The 19,244-nt window shown below is 46.2% G+C and overlaps 1 protein-coding gene across 43 annotated transcripts in view; it reads right to left on the bottom strand.

The window, feature by feature from the left end:
* Nucleotides 1-19,244, bottom strand: part of RBFOX1 (RNA binding fox-1 homolog 1) — a 2,070,746-nt gene that overhangs the window by 173,648 nt on the left and 1,877,854 nt on the right. For 40 of the 43 annotated variants that reach the window (XM_058711264.1, XM_058711259.1, XM_058711245.1 and 37 more), the window contains one exon: nucleotides 8,963-9,205. In XM_058711264.1, the coding sequence (XP_058567247.1) occupies nucleotides 8,963-9,205 (243 nt within the window). Of the gene's footprint in view, nucleotides 1-8,962; nucleotides 9,206-15,997; nucleotides 16,196-19,244 lie in introns of those variants that run through there. The other 3 variants (XM_058711286.1, XM_058711287.1, XM_058711278.1) reach the window with 3 other exon arrangements.

Raw genomic sequence — 19,244 nt, forward strand, 5'->3', positions numbered from 1 at the left:
GGACAAAGGAGAACACTCTGATTTCCCATCATGAAAGATGGGACTTTCTCATAATTATAATGGTTTCTGTGGTAGAGGGTTTGCTGTGTGCCCATCACTGCGAAACCCTTCCGCGACCTCACTGCTGCTCTAAACCTCACATGATCAAAGGTGGCAGGTGAGGCTCAGAGTGGTTACATCACATGCCAACGGTCCCCAACAGTCGATTCTTTATCGCTTCTCTTGATTATACCTAATGGCATTTAACCAGGGCCATTTTCTTCGAGCTGTCATGGGAGTCAGGAGAACCTTCACCTCCACCGGATTCCAAGGTCATAGCCCTGTCCTACAACTGGACATTAGACACGTGGGTCTCGGATGATCTCAGCTATCCACCCCTCTCAGAGTTATCCTAAGATGGGCTTAATCATGCCATGTGGCTCCTCAGGACTGGGGACTTTGGTGAGCAGACTCTTTAGAACAGTAATATGGCCCTGGTATTGGGTAATAAAGGTCTTTAATTTGTCCTGTAAGCCATGGGCCATTCAGTTTAATGCTATCCCGGAGACAGAAGCATAATACTTGGCCTTGTGAGGGGACAAGAGAATGTTCCTGTGTCCTTAAAGTAAGTGTGAACCTTAGGCAAATAGAACCTGTGTGGACAAAACAGCTCAGCCACAATGTCATCTGAAAAGACAATTGTGAAGCCAACGAAATGTGTTATTGGAGTTTGCTCAAGGCACAGGTCTCAAATAAGAGCACCTGCTAAGCTTGTAATACGGTACGTGCTGGGGTCCGCTGAGGCCCTCCCCAGGGCAGGATGGGTGATTCCCAGGCAAAGCGTTCCTTTCTGCAGTACTGGGGATACCTTCTGGGCTCTGTGCCCTTCTGAGTTTTGGTCTTGAGTCTGACACACCTGGTGTAGAGCTTTCACTCCTACTTATTAGCTACAATGACCTTCAGGAGGTTCCTTGCCTCAGCTCCTTACTATAACATGGGGATGATAATGCCTCATACGTACTTAAAAATTTTTTTTGGTAATAGAGGGTCAAGACAACTTGAGATTATGTGTGAAAAGAGCTTGGAACATAGTCTGACACTCACTGGATAAAACTATTATTTTTGAGATTGCTATTCCCCATCTCCTGTTTCGCTGTGGCTACCCACCCTATTTTTAGACAGACATCCCTCAATGTTTTGGCCAAATTTTAAACATGCACAGGTGAGGCCCAAGTTCTCCAGCAGGGAGAGGAACTCTCCGGTGTTCTACAAGGCAGCTCTGAGGGTTGGTGGGAAGGGAAGAGAAAGAAGTTTTGGAGAAGGGCAGAACTCCAGTGGAGGAAGGGAACAGTAGGAATAGTAAGAGCTGAGAGGTCAAGTGACCAGCCCGGGACCTTTCAGCTTCTGAATGGTGGAGCAGAAGGTCTAATCCCAACAAACCCGGAATGTAGGTTCTTCACTGACCTGCTACTTTAAATCGGAGAGCAGGGCTGAAGAAACTGGCCTGGCAGAGAATTCTGGATTATTCGCCCAGACCTCAAGCACTGGTCACCTATGCTGCCAGCCGGGAGACCCTCAAGGGAATACCCTGGAGGTCTGAGGAAAGAGGCCAGGCTTTGACGTGACATAGAACTGGTGAGGCTCTCCACCCTGTCACTCACAACTCTCCTAAACTCACAACGTCTTTGCCTCTTTGCACCTGTTTCCCCAGTGTAAAATGTGAGTACTGGTATCATTTAAAGGGGTTGGTGGGAGGGCAAAACAAGACGATGACTGTGCAGTGCCCAACATGGACCGTGGACCACAGCAGCCTTCAGTCAATGACAGCACACCTCCCTCCCCTCTTCCCTGACAGCAGACTACTCTCAGATTATCTTCTCTTGTTAGAGAGAGGGGGAAGCCATGGGCAAGCACACGCAGTCAGAATGGCCATGAGCCGGGAGCTGGATGGCACACTGTTGAACAAGGGTGTGGGTGGCACGCCTTCTCAGGTACTGCCTGTGGGGGCAGCTGAACCGCCTCCACATTTTAGATCCATGTGCCTTTTAACCACTCACACAGAGACACCCAGGGGTAGACAGCAATCTCTGTGCCCAGCTGCACACTACAGCCTAACAGGGAATAACAACACTGCAACATAAACCCCAGAAATAGCCTCAGTCCCCCCAGTGAGACACCTCTGCATGTAAGATCGCAGGCGAATGTCTACAAGAATGAGCTGGATCCCAAAGCATGGCACAGAATGATCTTCCAGATGCACAGTGTGCCCAAGTGGGTGCTCAGTCGATTTCAGTTCTGTTCTTTGGGGAAGAGGAATTAGAGATGCCAAGATTTGATTCAGAGACAGAAAGATAGGAGAGAGACAGAGACAGAGGCAGAGAGGAGTAGACAAGCAGGCTGCTACAGACTAAATGTCTGTGTCCCCCCAGATTTACATGTGGAAATCCAACCCCCCCCCCAAGGTGATGACATTGGGAGATGTGGCATTTGGGAGGTGATGAGGTCATAAGGTGGAGCCCTCATAAAGAAGCCTCAAAGAGCCCCTCGTCCCCTTTCACCACGTGAAGACACAGGGGGAAGTTCGTCCCCACCAGACGTGGCCACTGCCACCGTCATGATCACGGACTTGTCAGTCCCAGAACCAGGAAATAAATGTCTGCTGTTTATAAGCCACCCAGTTGGTAGTATTTCTGTTCTAGCAGCCCGAACGGACCAAGACACAGGCATATGCTTCCACTGGCACAAAACGTTTCTGGAAGGAAATACAAGGAATTGGTAACTGTTGTTTCTGGCAGGGAGACGAAGAACTAAGAAATTTTGGTTTTCATTGTACACCCTTTTCTAAACTGTGGCTTTTTTAACCACAATCCTGAGATGCTTTCAAATAATAATAATAATAATAATAATGATAATAATATCAATAGCAGCAGCACCCAGTGAACAGAAAAGTACACTGAGTTTTGCCCGTTCCTCAGTTACACAACTGGCTTTAGAAGCAGAGCCAGTATTTAAAGGGATCAAAACAGGAAGTCATCACCAACTAATGTCTTCACTTTGTAAAGGAATTAAAGAAGTCTGGAGACCCAGTTGCTGCTTTAGTTGGAAGCAGCTGAGGGTCAAGGGCTCAGCTTCTCAAGCAGCTCTTGTCCCTGTTAACAGAGCCCAGAGCTCGGGGATCTAGCTGTAGGACCCACATTGTTTCTCCCATCAGTTCCCAGAACTGGTGGGAGACTTTGAAACAGACTGCAGAGGTGTTAAAAATAGAAGTTAAGCTGCTACTGGAGATACATGGAGAATTCACTACTTGCAAATCTCTAATTATAATATGTCAAGAGTAAAATACCTTGTCAGGAGCAGTATCTAATATAATACAGTATTGGGTCTGTCAACACAGTGATCCATGATGTGTTTGGGGGCCTACATTAAATAGACATCCAGCAGAAAAATGTCCTGTGGGGACTCATCTCAGCCCTTGGGGAACAGAAAGGATGACCTGGTAAGTCTTTTCTGTCTACTTTCTTTGCTCAGCTCTGGGAAGCTTTGGGAGCTCTGGGTGCATCCTGCTTCCCTTTTACAGATTCTGCACTTTGTGTTAAATCATGTGCATATATTAGATGTTCTTGGAGCCTACCAGATGGATGGATGTTTTCTCGTACCGAAAACTACTCAGTTTCTCAACGAAATGATGTCCTCGACAGTGCCCTTAGACTGGCATTAAGCACCGTGCACAAAGGACAGTTAGGGTGATTCCAGATACAACACTACCCTATGGAGAATAACTTAGGCATGCTAATACAGGGCTATGTATTCTAGGGTTGGGAGAACATGGGTCTGACCCACTTGGAGGGTAAATTATTTCCTTGAGTAATGCAGAACCTGCAGTGGAGAGAGGGGTACGCTTAGTCAATGTGTGAGGATACAGAGACATTTTGAGGCAAACTTGTCATAGACCATGTTCTGCTTGGTTGGGTCATGAAAGACCAACTGAAAAGTAGGTCATGGGCAGCAGAAGCACCTTCCATACTGGCCAAGAGAGAAAAGCATATGCATGGAATCATTTGTAGTAGAAAACAAGACGGCCCCTTATATGTTCCTGCTCCTCCCCAATGCTGGGTAAGCCCCTTGCTTCACTTTATAATGGTTCCTCTTTGAAACTTCCTGCAACAGTATGTACCCCACCCCGCCCCCTGCCCGCCAACCCCAAATAGGGCTGGAGAAAACCAAATGGCCAGGTAACTAACCCTCCACAAATTCACACTCTGTCAGCTCCGAGAGGAACTTGTTGCCCCTCAGATACTCTAGGAATCATCTGAGCCAAACTCCTGACATGTTTGCTCAATTTCAGGAATAAATCCATTGCTTCCCCAACTCCTCTGCTTCTCTCTGTCAGCTGATAGTGACTTCATCACTGAGAACAAGAAGGCAACAGAGAAGGAGCTCCTCACAGGATCTCCTGACTTAAGATTTCTCCATGTGCTGGTACATTCACTCCTTCTTCTTGCTGTGGTCTGAATGTTCCTGCCTCTCCCTATTCACATGTTGGAATCTTAAAGCCCCAGTGATGGTGTTAGGAGCTGGGTCTTTAAGGGGTGATTAGGTCATGAGGTGGCACCCTCATGAATGGGATTGGAGTTCTTAAAAAGGAGACCCAGAGAGCTGCCTTGCCTCTTTCACCATGTGAAGACACAGGGAGAAGGCACTGGCTATGAACCAGGAAGGGGCCCTCACTGGACCACACTGGCACCTTGATCTTGGACTTACAGCCTCCAGATTTGTAAGCAACACATTTCCGCTATTTATAAGACAGTCTGTGGGATTTGGTTACAGCAGCCCAAATGGACTAAGATGCATCTCTTCTGTCTCAAAACTGAAATGTTTCCAAATGTTCATAGATGCCTTATTTGTAGCGGCCCAAAGCTGAAAACAATCCAGGTACCCATCCACAAGTAAGTGGATTGACAAATTGTGGCACATCCACGCAATGGTTTGCGACTCAGCAATGAAAAGCAGTGAGCTACTGATACATGGGACAAGTCAGATGAATCTAAAAGCAAGGACGGTGAGCCCTGAGAGAAGCCAGGCAAAAAGAACCCATAACATTTGATTTTGTTGCTATAAAATTCTAGAAATTAACTAAGCTAGAGTGAAAGAAGCAGATCTGTGGGTTCCCCCAGGAATGAGGTAGAGGGCAAGGAGGAAAGATTGTAGAGGGGTATGAGAAAACTTTGGGGGTGATGGATATGTTGGTTACAACATCTGTACATACGTCAACACTCACCAAATTTCACACTGTAAATACAGAGAGGTTATTGTATGTCAGTTATATATTAATAAAGCTATACAAAAAGTATGTCTTCTTCTTTCCTAGACCACCTGCTCTATTTGTACACCCTTGGTCACCTCTCCTGAGTCATCATTCCCCAGCTCTTGTTCCCTGTCCCCACCACCTGGCCCCACAGGTGCCTTCTCTTTGGCATAAAATAGGATCCGAAATTGATTCTTGTACAAATTGCTTCCCTGAATTCTTATGCCCCTGAGTTGTTGTCTTTTTTTTCTCTTTACTCCAAGTGCTTACGACGGATAGTGCACTCTACCCCCAATCATTCCCATTTATTTCTCCACTCCCGGTCCCCTGGCATCTCTCCCCAACACTCTAGGGGCACTGTTTCTTCTCTGTCTCCAGTGATGGCAACTTCAGTAATGTCTTCTGAATTCGCACCTGCCAGGCTGCCCTGACAACACTCTTCTGGTTCAATTTCCACACTGGATACCCAGGGGATACCCCATTCATGTCTCCCTTGGCTCCGTGCCTTCTAAACCTCACCACTTATGAGTTTTTCAAGGATCTGCCTGCCCTTTTCTTCATTCCCTATACTTGGCAAATGTATCTACTCTGGCCTCTCCATACAAATGGCTCACCCTTGGCTCTGACTGGATTCTCTGTTTAATACCTCTAGTGAGAAGATCCAAAGCACCTTATCACTGACTCTGGTAGGCCCATCTTTGGTCTCTATATTTGGCTATGGGGCTCCTCTGTGGCTCCATTCTCAGCTTCAGACACTGAACGAATACAACCCTGTGCAAACCAGGGAAAGAGAGTGATTCCCAAGGGTCTTTCCCTAGGAATGTGGTATGATGTCAGGAGCTGCAGGGACCATCTCAGAAAACTAGAGAATGTAGTTGAGCAGGAAGAAAAAGAGACTGAAATGGATCTTGTTGGAACCTAACACGTATGTGCCCCAAACCAAGCTGTGTCTAAAGTCAGCCCACCTCTAAGACTTTTTGTCGTAAAAGTCAATACATTCCCTGCTGATTTTCTGTTACTAGCAAACAGAAGATTATGAAATGTATATTCCTTCAACCATGATGTGGAGGGACATCCCCCCACAAGTGTCCCATCACAGAAATACACTAAAGCCTTAAACATCTATGTTCTACAGTTTGCCACATTACAATCATAATGGAACGGAGAGTGCGCCTGCTCACTGTTTCACAGTGCCGCAGTGCCTGGGCCACTATGGACACCCAACACCCTGTTTAACTTTGTGCTGATCTCTAAAGAGTTCTTTTTGTGAGAGAAGGACATTGAGCATCACAACATCCCAAATGGACAAAGATCTCTTTTTAGGTATGCATCATTAACCCTTCTAAAATTTCATTTTATAACTCTTCTGGCTTAAACTCTTTTCAACGGTTCCCATTGCCCCTAATGTGGAAGTCTATCCACTGATCAAATCTACCAGGCCTGTGGGGTATGATCCCTGGTGACTGCCCCATTCCATCCTTTGCCACTGCACCCCCAAACCTTCTTCACCCTGGCCTCTTTTTAATTCTTTGAATAAGCCAAGATCTTTTCAACCTTGGCATTACTGGCCTCGATATTCCTTCTGCCTGGAAAGTGTGTCTTCTCATCTTAACATCTTCTTAAAGACATCATCCTAGACTACTCATCTGCAGGCAGTACCCATAATCTTTATCCTCCATGGCACCTGTCGTTTTCTTAAGAGCAGGTATCACAGTTTGTGTTTATACAAGCTGTTTGAATGACACTGTCATGCAAAGTTATAAGAGGGAAAGGATCATTTCTGTTCCATTCAACCACATCGCTGGGATGAGTCCTGGCCACAGTAGATACTTTAAAATATTCATGAACGAATGAATCTTCCACAGCAGGTTAGTATACTTGGCGTGAATTGAGGCTTAATAGATAGTGTCTGATTGGGCATTATTATCCCTTTTTTAGTCCTAAGATAACCTTCTGAAGCCCTACCATCATTGACTGTCACAGAATAACCCAAAACAAATAAATGGCAACACCATCACTATAACCTGGTAGTCAACACAATGGTAACAAACACCTGCTAAACCAGCAAACCCATTAAACGAACGCATCCCTAAGTTTGAACAGCCAGCTATAGACAGGCAATAGCAGCACTAATCACAAAACCCCAAAGGTGGAAACAACCCAAATGCCCATCAGTGAATGAAGGTACAAACAAGAGTGGCATATCCATAAAATGGAATTATATTCAGTCATGGAAAGGAATAAAGCGCTGATACATGCTACAGTGTGGATGAACCCTGAAAACATTCTATTAAGTAAAAGAAGCCAGTCACAAAAGGTCGTACGTGGTGTGATCCCATTTTTTATGAAATGCCTAGAATAGGCAAATCCATACGGGCAGAAAGCACATTTGCAGGAATGTGGATCATCTGCTTAATGGGTAGAGCGTTTCCTCCTGGGGAGATGAAAATGTTCTGGAACTAGATACAGTGATAGCTGCACTGAGGTGTGAGTTTCTCAACCCCACTGAATTATACACACAAAACTGGTCGAAGTGGTAAAATTCACCTCATAGACGTATTTTACCACAATTAAAAAAGGGGAGACACGCAACACACAATGTTAGAGAGTATACTATTTTTAAAAATCTCCGAACCTAACCTCCAAACGTAAAACCGTCCTGCTTCAAACCAAGAAATCCCTTCACAAGTTCTGGCTTTTCAGAGCCCTGGGGGCAGGGGAAAGAGGCACAGTTGCCTTCCATCTATAAAATGTTCTGGACTACAGGCCTGGTGTGCTTGTAAAGATTCCTCAGAACCTCTCAAATGTACAGATACATCTTGTGGTATATGCGGGGTGATTTTAGGTCATGCACAAATGAACAAGTGTTTAATTTTAACAATTAGTTTTCTTTAGGCTTATCTTTGACTAGTAGCCAACAATGGTGGTTTTTAACTTATGGTGGTGAAAAAATGCATCTTTTTTGTTTGTTGGCTTGCTTTTAATCCCCGGAATGCATTCACATGCAATGAAATATACTCTCTTTGGTGCATAAAGTCACGTAAACAAACAGCCACCATCAAAATACAGAAAATTCCGTGAGTCCAGAAAAATTCTCTGGCGCTTCCCTTTGCAGTCCAGGCCTCCCCCACCCTAGGGCTCCCAGAAAACACAAAAGAACACAGGTGAATCTCAAAGGCATGAAGAAGGCTAAGGAGGCTGAAGAAGACAGGGGCCGACATGGGCAGGAGCTGTGAACACGCATGAGGTCTCTTTCCGGTGGACAGAAATATTCCGAAATTAGACTGTGCCAAATGGTTGCACAACTCTGCAAATATACTAGGAATCGGTGATTTGTGCACCGGAAACTGGTCAATTTTATGGTATATAAATTATATCTCCATAAAGCTGTTTAAAAAATCACGCAGTGTATAATCCTACTGAGAGGACATGATTCCAGAAAAGGCAGAACAACAGGAACAGAAATTAGATGAGAGTTTCCCCTCACGAATAAAGTTAAGGAAAAATGCATTGCTTTCAGTAAGCAACATGAGAGGAGGCCTGCAGACAGGTGAATTCTACGAGCCGCTGCGACAGGGGCGGGCTCAGGGGTTGCTCCGCTGCAGGAGCCTCCGTGGGGTGGGGTGCGCCCGGCCGCCACTGCCCCCTCCCCCCTCCCCGGGACCGGCGCCCACTTACTGTGGCAGTGCCGGACACGGTCTGCGCGCTCGTGTCCGCTGCGCTCTGCTCGGAGTGCGTCTGGGCGGGAGGATACAGGTTTAACGTGTGCTCCGGTACGGTGGTCTGGCCCGTGTACTCTGGTGCGGGGTGGGGATGAGGGGCCGTGTATTCCGCGGGGATGCCATTCTGGGGGGGAGCAAACTGGGCCGAAGCGTAAGGCTGAGCCATGGTGTCCGGGGCAGCTGCTGCTTCCTGATTACCCTGGAAAATCAGAAAGGGGGAGACAAGGCGAAACACCGTGAGCGCGAACCAGGCAGAACCTCTCCCTGGGGCCCAAGGATGAGCGCTCCCCCGACACTTTGCAGGTGCCAGCACTGTGCCAAGAGCCTGAGATGGATGCATCCCACTTAATCTTCACCAGACTCTATAAGGAAATAGTACCTGTCATTTATATAGACCTAACCCCATTGCGCAGATGCAGAAATCAAGGCTCGGAAAGGTGCAGGGAAGTCACATTCCCCAAGCCATCCAGCCCCATAGCCAAGGAGTGGGAGGGTCTGTGCCCTGCTCGATTGGATTTTTCTGGCAGATCCTCCTTATTTCATCCCCATTTTGGAACATGTGAGCATGTAGTTGTCTCCAGTGACAGCAGAGACTTGATTTGATACTTAAAATGCCAAGAGAGAGATTAAATTGAACGTGTGTGTTCTTGAGAAGAGACACAATTCATCTAAGCGTTTGAATTTAATCAAAGTTTTATGTGACTTGGCTCACATAATGGGATGGAGGGGTCCTTTTAATGGTCACAGTGTGTGTGTGTGTGTGTGTGTGTGTGTGTGTGTGTGTGTGTGTGTGTGATGTTCCCAGTGCCAATATGAAGCAGCCAATGGAAAGTCAAGGCCTAATTTGGACAAAGACGGCACTCTGTGATACTGTGTTCACCATTTTAAGTATCTTTTCAAAATGCTGGACTTCACTCAGCCTCATTAGTCAATGCCTCCCCAACTCCTTGCCTTTTTTTTTTTTTTTTTATAAGCACAGAGTATTATATAACAATTCACCCTTCCAATCTAGGCAAAACATGCAGCGTGATAATTACAGTCAAGTCAAAAGAATTAAAAAAAAACACCTGAATTCAAATGCTTCCATTTCAGGAAATATCTCTCTCTCTCCACCCCACCCCTACCCTTAAAACTCTACTACCCTACACACACACACACACACACACACACACACACACACACCATCAGAAACTATAACCCAGGGGGCCAAATTTTTCATGGTCTCAAGAGATGGGATTGCACGGTCAGAGAGAGAGAGAGAAGCTTAGCAATTAAGCACACCAAAGAGCTGCCTCTTCCATTGTCTGTGGTCAATTAGATGTGACTTCAGCCCTACTATAATGATACCAGGGCAAAAATGTCAGGATTGCTCACATCTCCTCAGTCCCCGCCACCAACATTTGAGAACCTCTTCAGCTAAAGCAACTTGAGTGCGGCAAAAACATTATGACATAGAAGGGGAGAAAAAAAAAAGTTTATTCTCGGAGCAGCGCACAGAGCTTGTGCATTTGTTTAGAGGGGACCTTAATTAGAATGTTAAAGATGACACTTTGAAGAGAACGAAGCTTAGGATAAGTTTAAACCATTTTACAAGTGAAAACATTCCCATCACGCCCTTTCCTCCCCCAGCTGAACGGCTCCAAATGCCTGGGCCACTGGAAGCAGAAATGCACAGCCATTGCTTGCTTTCTAGCATCTTTTCCTAGCGTCTGGGGCTGAACAGGGTCTGCCTGTGCTGTGGCTGGATCCCTGCCCATGGAGAGTTAACCCTGACCATCTTCAGGAAGCCACAGGGGACACTCAGGGTCCCTGCTGCTCAGTGTGCTTTTGTCTTCTCTTTAAGAACAGCACCTGGTTTTCTTTTAAGAGACACTTCCACTCTCAGCCCAGAGAGCACAGATGTGGCTGAGACCTGCCTCAGATTACCTCCAGACACAGGACGCCCCGGCTAATCAGAGGGCTATGAAAACAATTCGGTCCCCAGGTCGCCCCTTGAAACCAGACAACCTAAAGCAGAAGCCACACCCAGCAGACAACGGAGCCCAGAAACTGAGAAACAAGTGAACTGAGTCCTGGCGACATCATATCAAGTCTGGGATCCAACACCACTGTTTGCTTTCCTTCCACGCATCAGTAAATGTCTCATTTCGTTTAAGATAGGTTTTTTTTCCATGTTACTTACAACCAAAAGAGTCTGGACTAAGAAGAATAAAAACATCCTCTCCTGTTTATAAGCCAACTTGCACCCTTCTATATTCTACAGGGCTGCTCAAGCAACATATCCCTCTGTACACAGATTCCAGGCGATGCTGCTTCTCTCTGGCTGATCAGACCTTGAGAACCCTCCAAAGGGAAATTCATTGTGCCAGATTCTACTTCTGGCCAAAGGCCTGTTTCACTCCCCCCTACCTTCGATCTGGCGCATGTTTGAAATGAAAGTCAGACTTGAGAAAACTCCAGGGGTGACCCCAGGGGGGAGCATGAAGTGCCCAGCAATGGCAAAGAGATGGTCACATAAAGAAAAGCTTTCCCTCCTGTGTCTTCAGCAGAAAACGGTTTTATGGCAACACCTATGCCCATGTGGCCTCTCTGCACAGCAGAGCAATCTCAGGAAGAGTGACCTGCCCGCCCCCCCACCCCCACCGCCAGGTTTCCAAAAACCATCAGAGGCTTAATCTTAGGATCTGGGCTCTCTCTGCTTCAAGAGAAGAGGAGCCTGCCCTCAGGAAGCTGACAGGTGCTCCAACTCTCAACACCATCGACTCTACCCATTCACTGCACCTGTGCCTGGAAAGCCCTTGCTACTCCCTTTCCCTCAACTGCCCTTTTGGGTCCCTGAACAAGTCCTCCAGCCAGATTTCCCTGACACCGAGCCCACTTCAGCTGTGTGTCCTCTATGCTCCCCTGGAACTTGTGGCCACATCTCACATGACTCCTAGGGCTGCCACTGGAGAGAGTCCTAAGGGCTGGGGATAGTGTCACATTCTACAGTGCCTCTCCAGGGTCCCACAGCATGCTAGCTACAATGTAGGCATTTATAAGTACTTGCTAAGTGAATGCATGCTTGAATGATGAACTTTGGGCTCTGTGGAGCTTAGCCTGGCAGCAGGCCATAGGGTGGGTCAGGGGGAGTAGGAAAGGGGTTGGCAAATGACCCATGAGACAAATCTGGCCCACTGGTCGTTTTGTAAATAAACTTTTACTGAGACACAGCCATGTTCATTGTGCTATAACGGCAGAGTCAAGTAGCTGTGAGAGACCCACAAAACCTAAACTATTTAACCATCTTGCTCTTTGCAGAAAAGTGTTCCAATCAAGGTGGTCAAGGTATCACTAAATATGGGGATGTCAATTAAGAAGCCACTATCGCATAAATAGTTTGGGCAGGAAATAAAGCTGGAAGTTAAACTCGGAGAGAGTGAAGGGGGGTGCATTCTCCCTATTCTCCCTAGAACCAAGGAGGGACACTCAGCTATGAAGATGGCACCCAATGGAGGAGTCAGTCTTCTTCAAACGTGGTTTCCATCTCTGCACGTCTGCGCCCTAAGCACACACACATGCAGGCTTCACTCTCAGCACAGTGGGCTACAGAAGGGGACATCCATGAGGGCCTCAGGCTTCTGTGCTCAGGGGAGAGGCATCCCTCTCCTCACAGGTTCTCAGAAGGCACCCTGATGGATGCTGCTTTCCTCTCAGGCCTGGAAGGTGCCAGGCACTGTGCTAGGGGCTTTAAATCAGTATTTCTTTATGTTATGTTATGTTACGTTATGTTATGTTATGTTATGTTATGTTATGTTATGTTAATTAATTTTAATGTGAATTTTATTTTTGAGAGAGACAGAGAGAGAATGAGCAGGGAGGGGCAGAGAGAGAGGGAGACACAGAATCCGAAGCAGGCTCTAGGCTCCGAGCTGTCAGCACTCAGCCTGATGCAGAGCTCGATCTCACGAACTGCGAGATCATGACCTGAGCCGAAGTCAGACGCTCAACCGACTGACCAGCCATGTGCCCCTGCATCAGTATTTCCTACACAGGGTGACTGCTCCCTGGGGGACAGCTGACAGTGTGTGCAGACACTTTTGATTGCCAACAGTGGGGGGAAAGGTTGCCGATGATGTCTAGAGGGTACAGGCCAAGGATGGTGCTGAAGCCCCTACAATGCACGGGACAGGCCGAGCCCCAAGTGTTTACTGTGCCCAGACCCAGATTCCCTGCTCTGCACACACATGCTATATCTTCCATCCCATGGTACTTTGCTATGGAGGACCCTGCAGCCCAGAACTAGGACGGATTTTGCAAGGTCACAGCAACAGCTCTTAGGGAAGCTGGGAGCTGAACTACAGCCTGGGTATCTCTCATCTGTCAAGGCTATCTGCTGGTGGCAACATTCATTCCCATTTTTAAACATACCTCTCTCTGTCATACATACACCCATGGCCTCAAGACCTGCGACTCACCCTCCAGGAAGGCAGGTGCTGGGGGATGTGGGACAAAAATACCAGTGTCCCAGTAGCTGGACTAGCCCCTGGGGAGGGTTAGAGCAGAGGCCTGGAAAATTTGTGCCATCCAAGCTCAGAGCTTCATGAGGCTCTGAGGCCATCCTAAGAAAGAGAAGGGCCAGCTGGGGACAGGCTGCCAACCTCTACCAAACCTTGTGCGTTCTGGCACACCCAAGGCACTGAGCCCTAGGGTTGTGTCCGTGGCCACCCAGGAGCCCATGGGTAGCAAGCATTTGGGTCCACGGGGCTCTGGACTGTACTCCTGTTCCTGAAGGCCTCAAACAGATGTTAGTGGGACCTCCCACAGTTACTTATTAACACTGACAGCCATTCCAGAGAGACCCTAATTAATATTCCCAACATTTGCAATTTGGGCTAATTACAGCTAATATTTAATTAAGATCATTGTACTTCCTGTGGAATTATTTTTCACCTTCAAATGGCTTCAGAGATGTCTTTGTTTCCCCCCTAGTGATGTTCCTGGATTCTGAGCTTGGCTGAAGTGTGTTTTCTGGAAAAATACATTTGCGTTAAGGGCACCTTTGGCACTCCAGGTCAAGGCAAATCTTGGGCACATGAACAGGATCCTGGTTGAAAGCTGAGGCCAACTTCACGTAGGTGACAGTGACAGACAAAAATTATTTGGAGCGTTCCGGCTAGACATTCCCTCATTTGTAGAAGCCGCCTTTCTTCTACCTCCGATGCCAAACCCCCACCTTTCCCTAAATAAGTGGAATGATCACAGAGATTCTGATATCTACTGAGTCAGGGTGCCTGTGGGTGTTCCGAGGTGATGAGGAGGGTGATTCTGCCTTTCACAGAACCCCCACATCACCGAGCAAGTGCTTCAAGAGATCTGCAAACCTAACGTCAAATTTTCAGTGCCTGGACTTTCCTAGGTTGCTGACAAATACACAATTTTTTTTTTTTTTAAAGCCAAGACTGTTTTAACATCCACTATTGCTGCTGCAGAACCGGACAGAAACTTCAAATAAAGAACATTGATTAGGAACCTAGAGGAAACTTCCTTGTCCTCAGTCAACCAAGCCTCAATTAAAGCAGAGACTCAACAACAGCAGGATGATGTGGGACCCCATCATTACCCGAGACACCCCAATGGGTAGCTTGGATTCCAGTTACTGAGCACAAGAGGATTATTAAAATGCAACCAAGTCTGAGTCACCAAAGCAAAAATAAATGCCATTTCAATTTAAATATTTTACTGAAGCATGAAATAGCCAGGATATTACTGCTATTTTAAGACAAACACCGTAATCTGACTATTAGTATAGTGTGTGGACTCTACTGCATGCAGACATTCAGAGAGGCGTCTTCAAACACAGGAGGACTGCTTTGGTCACTGGAACATCCCGCATCTTTAATTTCCTCTCCAGGGTGGGCTCAGGAGATAGAGTCAGAGAGAAAATGCGAGGTTTTTTGTTTTTGTTTTTTTTTGGTTTTGGTTTTTGTTTGTTCTTTTTTTTTTTTTTTTTTTACCCCTAGACATCTCCTTCTCCCAATTCATTGCCCTGAGGGGTTTAATAAAGTAGTTTTTAGAAAGCAATAAGAGAACAAAGGGTGGAAACACATCAGACTTTGCAAAATATTTTGGCCCCAAATCTAATGCAAACCACATTTCAACTGAGGAATCGTCTTTACGTAGCAGAGCACAAAGTGGGGATGTTCTTTTCACGGTAACTGCCTGACTCTCAATGAGAGGGGAGGGTGCCTGCTTTCAGAGCCAACGTGGACTTTAAAATAATGAAGTATTGTTTTCTGTGTGCATGCGTGTGCCTCCCCAGCTTTAATAGTCCAACTTCTCAAATCATCTTTTCCCCTTTAGCTTCTGGAATTGATTTGTCCCCAGTGCATTTCTTGCCCTGAGAAATCCCTTCTGGCCTAAACACAGTCCTTATAATGAAGACATGCCCAGGGATTGTCCAGCCCTGGTAAAACAGTGATTGCATCCATCCGCACAGCCAAGAAAAGCAGCCACTCCCGGAGGGACCCCCCACCAACCCGGACTCCTGGAGGAAACCCTCCCTTCCGGGCTGCCTGCCTGCAGTTGTCGGTCTTGCTGACTGTTTGACTTTAGTTTTGTAGCATGGTCTGTTCTAGTTCTCGGGCAAGGAATTGCGCACATTCAGAGAAAGCCTCCAGTGCCTGACTGAAAAGAGCTAAGCTGTATCATGCCCCCGGGGGCATTGAAACAAAGAAGAAAATGCAAAATTACACCATTAACCTGCTGGTTCTAGGACCAGCTCAGTTCGACACACCAAGCAGAAAGCCGACACAAACACACACACACACACACACACACACACACACACACACACACACACACTCTTGGCTGAAATCCTCCCCCCACCTCCGAGCAGGATTCAAGGAGCAGAGTACGTATCGCAGAGAGCAACAGAGACTTAACGCGAGGAAAGGCTTCAGCTTCATTCAAATTGACAATTTCGAGTGAAAAATAAAATCAGGAAAAATACCTGCTGTACCATTCTGCTTCCTTTCTCCTCCATAAACTTAGCAGCTGTTCTAGCCCCACACCACAAAGCATCTGCCCAAAGCAAGCCTCAGTTACGAGCGAGGGTGTGCGCTCTGTGCAACGTGTGGATGGCTGGGTGTTGAAGGAGGGGAGCTGAGGCCGCCTGGCTGACCTCCCCCTCAACATCTGACTGCTCCCAAAACCAACCCCAGATGGGACTCTTTCCGCCAGCGAGGCCTGGCCCATCAATCACGGCTCGCCCCTCCTCTGGCTCCTGTTCTCAGTTTCAGGGTGCACACTGAGCAGATGATTATATAGAGGAGGAAGAACACACACACACACACACACACACACACACACACACACACACAGAGCGCTCGCCTACATTAATAGCTGTTTAAAAAACATTAGAAATGGTATCCTATGCATTGCCTGGAGCTGGAATTTTTCATTACTAAACTAAATATATGATATGCCAAGTTATGAAATCCACCGGGGAGCTTGCTTACTATCCTATTTTGTTTTATATTTTTAAGAGAGGTGGGGGTACCGGGGGTAGCTGGAAAGAGGCAGAGGCAGGATGAAGAAAGAGCTCAGAGACAGAGGGATGCAGATAGGAAAATTTAAAGAAACACCCTGAGAACAGAGGGAATGCATTTATAACAAAGCTGCGTGGTTAATTGTAAACTGATCTTAAAATACTGTAACTGACGATGCTTTGGAAGATTTGGAAGCCCAGCTCCTTTGCAGACTAGCTGTGTGACCTTAGGCAAGTAGTTGCAACGCTCTGGGCTCCAGTTTTGGCTTCTGTTTAGTTGGGATGATGATGAGTGACTTCACAGTGTGATTGCAAGGGTCAAAATAAAAACCAAATCATAACAAAACAAACACACTCAGGGCTTGGCTTAAAGTGTGTGCTATATAAACAGATTCATTCATCACATCCAATAACATGGCAAGCAAGACTCAAGACCACCTGTGTCCCTATGGACCTTGCATTCAAGAGGGGCAGCAGGTTTTCAAGAAAGGAAGCCAGAGATGACTCCCAAATCCCAGTGGTAATCAGAGCTACATAGGACAAGTAGAGGGGTCTTGCTTTCTTCTTTTCTTGAACTTTTTCTCCTCTTAGCTCGTTTTTTTTCCTTCTCTTTCAAATGAGCAAAAACAAAACCACATACAAAAAAATCCCCAGTGATTTCAATGCCAAATGCTGCAGCCTCTCTATTTAAAGCCACAAATACTTTGTTCTCTCTTTATTATTAAAGCTACAACAACCAGAGTGAAATGTCAAAACAATCTCAGTTTTCATTTGGCCATGACTTCCTTGCTCGCCGAGGGAGAGTTTCATGAGTCCCATCCACCCTTCCCGTGGACAGCTGCTTATCACCAAGCCACCCTGCCAAGAGAGGAGAGATCTTGCTACACTGGAGGGAATGGATGGGGTTTCTGAAGTGATTAAACGTGTAATTAAATTGTATAACAGAGGAGGGTTTAGGGCAGGAGAGGTTGCCTGGAAGAATTCAACCTTCCTGCTGGTGTGTTGCTAGTTCAGGTAGCCCCTGGGTGATTTTTTGTTTTGTTTTGTTTTACTTCCCAGCTCCCCAGGGTTGGAAAGAAAATCTGGATACACAGTATTTGTGCCATCCTTCCATTTCCATTTCTGATCACACTGCTGAGACACCTCTGATGCAGAATTAAATAAGCAGCCCACGTAGGTTCCTTACAGAGACAGGTCAGCCCCCATCAAAGAGGTGCCACCCACAGAGGACCAGGGCCCCTTCTGTCCCCAGCCCCAACCCATCACTTGGATTCAGCACTCACTCTCAGGAGCCATAAGCTCCCTGTGCCCACAGATAAGTGAAGAGCCAAACTTTTGGGAAAGAGGGACAAGATCAAGACAGACAGACTCCCTGGTGAAGTATGCTTTGGGAGAGATGGAGAAAATGCTCAAAACAGCAGCCAACAAACCACTCAATAGAGATGAGCATTCCAGGGGGAAATAATCAGGCGGACACACTAGGACACTGGTCCCAGCCTGTGGACCATCAGAATCATGTGGGGGGTATTCTAATTAAGAAAATTAGACTGCAGGCCTCTACCCCAGGCCTACTGCCTTCAGTTATCTGAGGGAGGGATCCTGGCAGGGACATTACACAGAGCTGCCCCAGGTCATTCTGCCACACAGTCCTGGGGGACAGTGTTCTGTGTTTTTCAAATTATAGGTGAGATCCCTTGGGTTGTAAAATCCATGGAGGGAGTTATCACGCCAACATTCTTTAAATGAAATCAACTATACCACACTGGAAAAGAAAAGAACAGAATAGAATAGAATAGTAAGAGTTAGTATGGTTTCATGAAACTTTTATGTGGGTGAATTGGGTTGCAATGTAAAATCTTTTATGGATTGCAGTAAAATAAATAAAATTAAAAACACCATGCTAGAAATTTCCAGTGTTTGTTACCATTTAACCTTTTACTAGTAGTGTAGCTATAGAATCGAAATCAAATGTTAAGAAGTCAGAAGTATAATGGTAGGATTATTGGCAAGTCATTTAACCTTTGTGTGCCCTAGTTCCCTTATTTATAAATACAAACGGTAATATATATTCTTCTTCCCAATGAGGCTCTTGTAATGCTTTCAGAGACAAAGTCTACAGAAATGTGTCTTATAATCTAAAAAGTTCTGTGAGAACATTTCGTATTGTGGGGAGGAAATCAGTCCTCCTTCTAGTCCAGCAAAGTGTACCCTTTGCAGAATACATGGAGAGGTATGTCGGGTCCTAACCTACCATGGGCCTGCACTGTGCTAGGCACTTGAATCCTTGCAATCACTCCCTTAAGGAAGATATTATGGTACCTTTTAAAGATAAGAGAACTGAGGCTCCAAACAAGTGAAAAATATTTCCTACTATTGGACGTAATAGATTAGTTAAGTGGCAGAACCAACATTTGAACTTAATCTGGTCTGACTGATGAATTCCTGCCACTGAATCCATACTAAAATGAAGCTGGAGATGATGATCATGATGAGGGTGGTGGTGATAATGAAGATGGAAATAATGATCACGATGACAACAACGGTAGCGGTGATGAGAATGGTGGTGATGATGATGATGATGATGATGATGGAGATGATAATAAGAAAATTTTTCTTGAGCACTAACTAGGTACCAGTCATTGTTCTAAGCACTGACAATATAAAACTCAACAAAGGAGCTTTGTCAACATTACCTATTTTAACAAAAACC

The sequence above is a fragment of the Neofelis nebulosa genome, chromosome 18 (genome assembly GCF_028018385.1).
Source record: "Neofelis nebulosa isolate mNeoNeb1 chromosome 18, mNeoNeb1.pri, whole genome shotgun sequence".
NCBI lineage: Eukaryota > Metazoa > Chordata > Mammalia > Carnivora > Felidae > Neofelis > Neofelis nebulosa.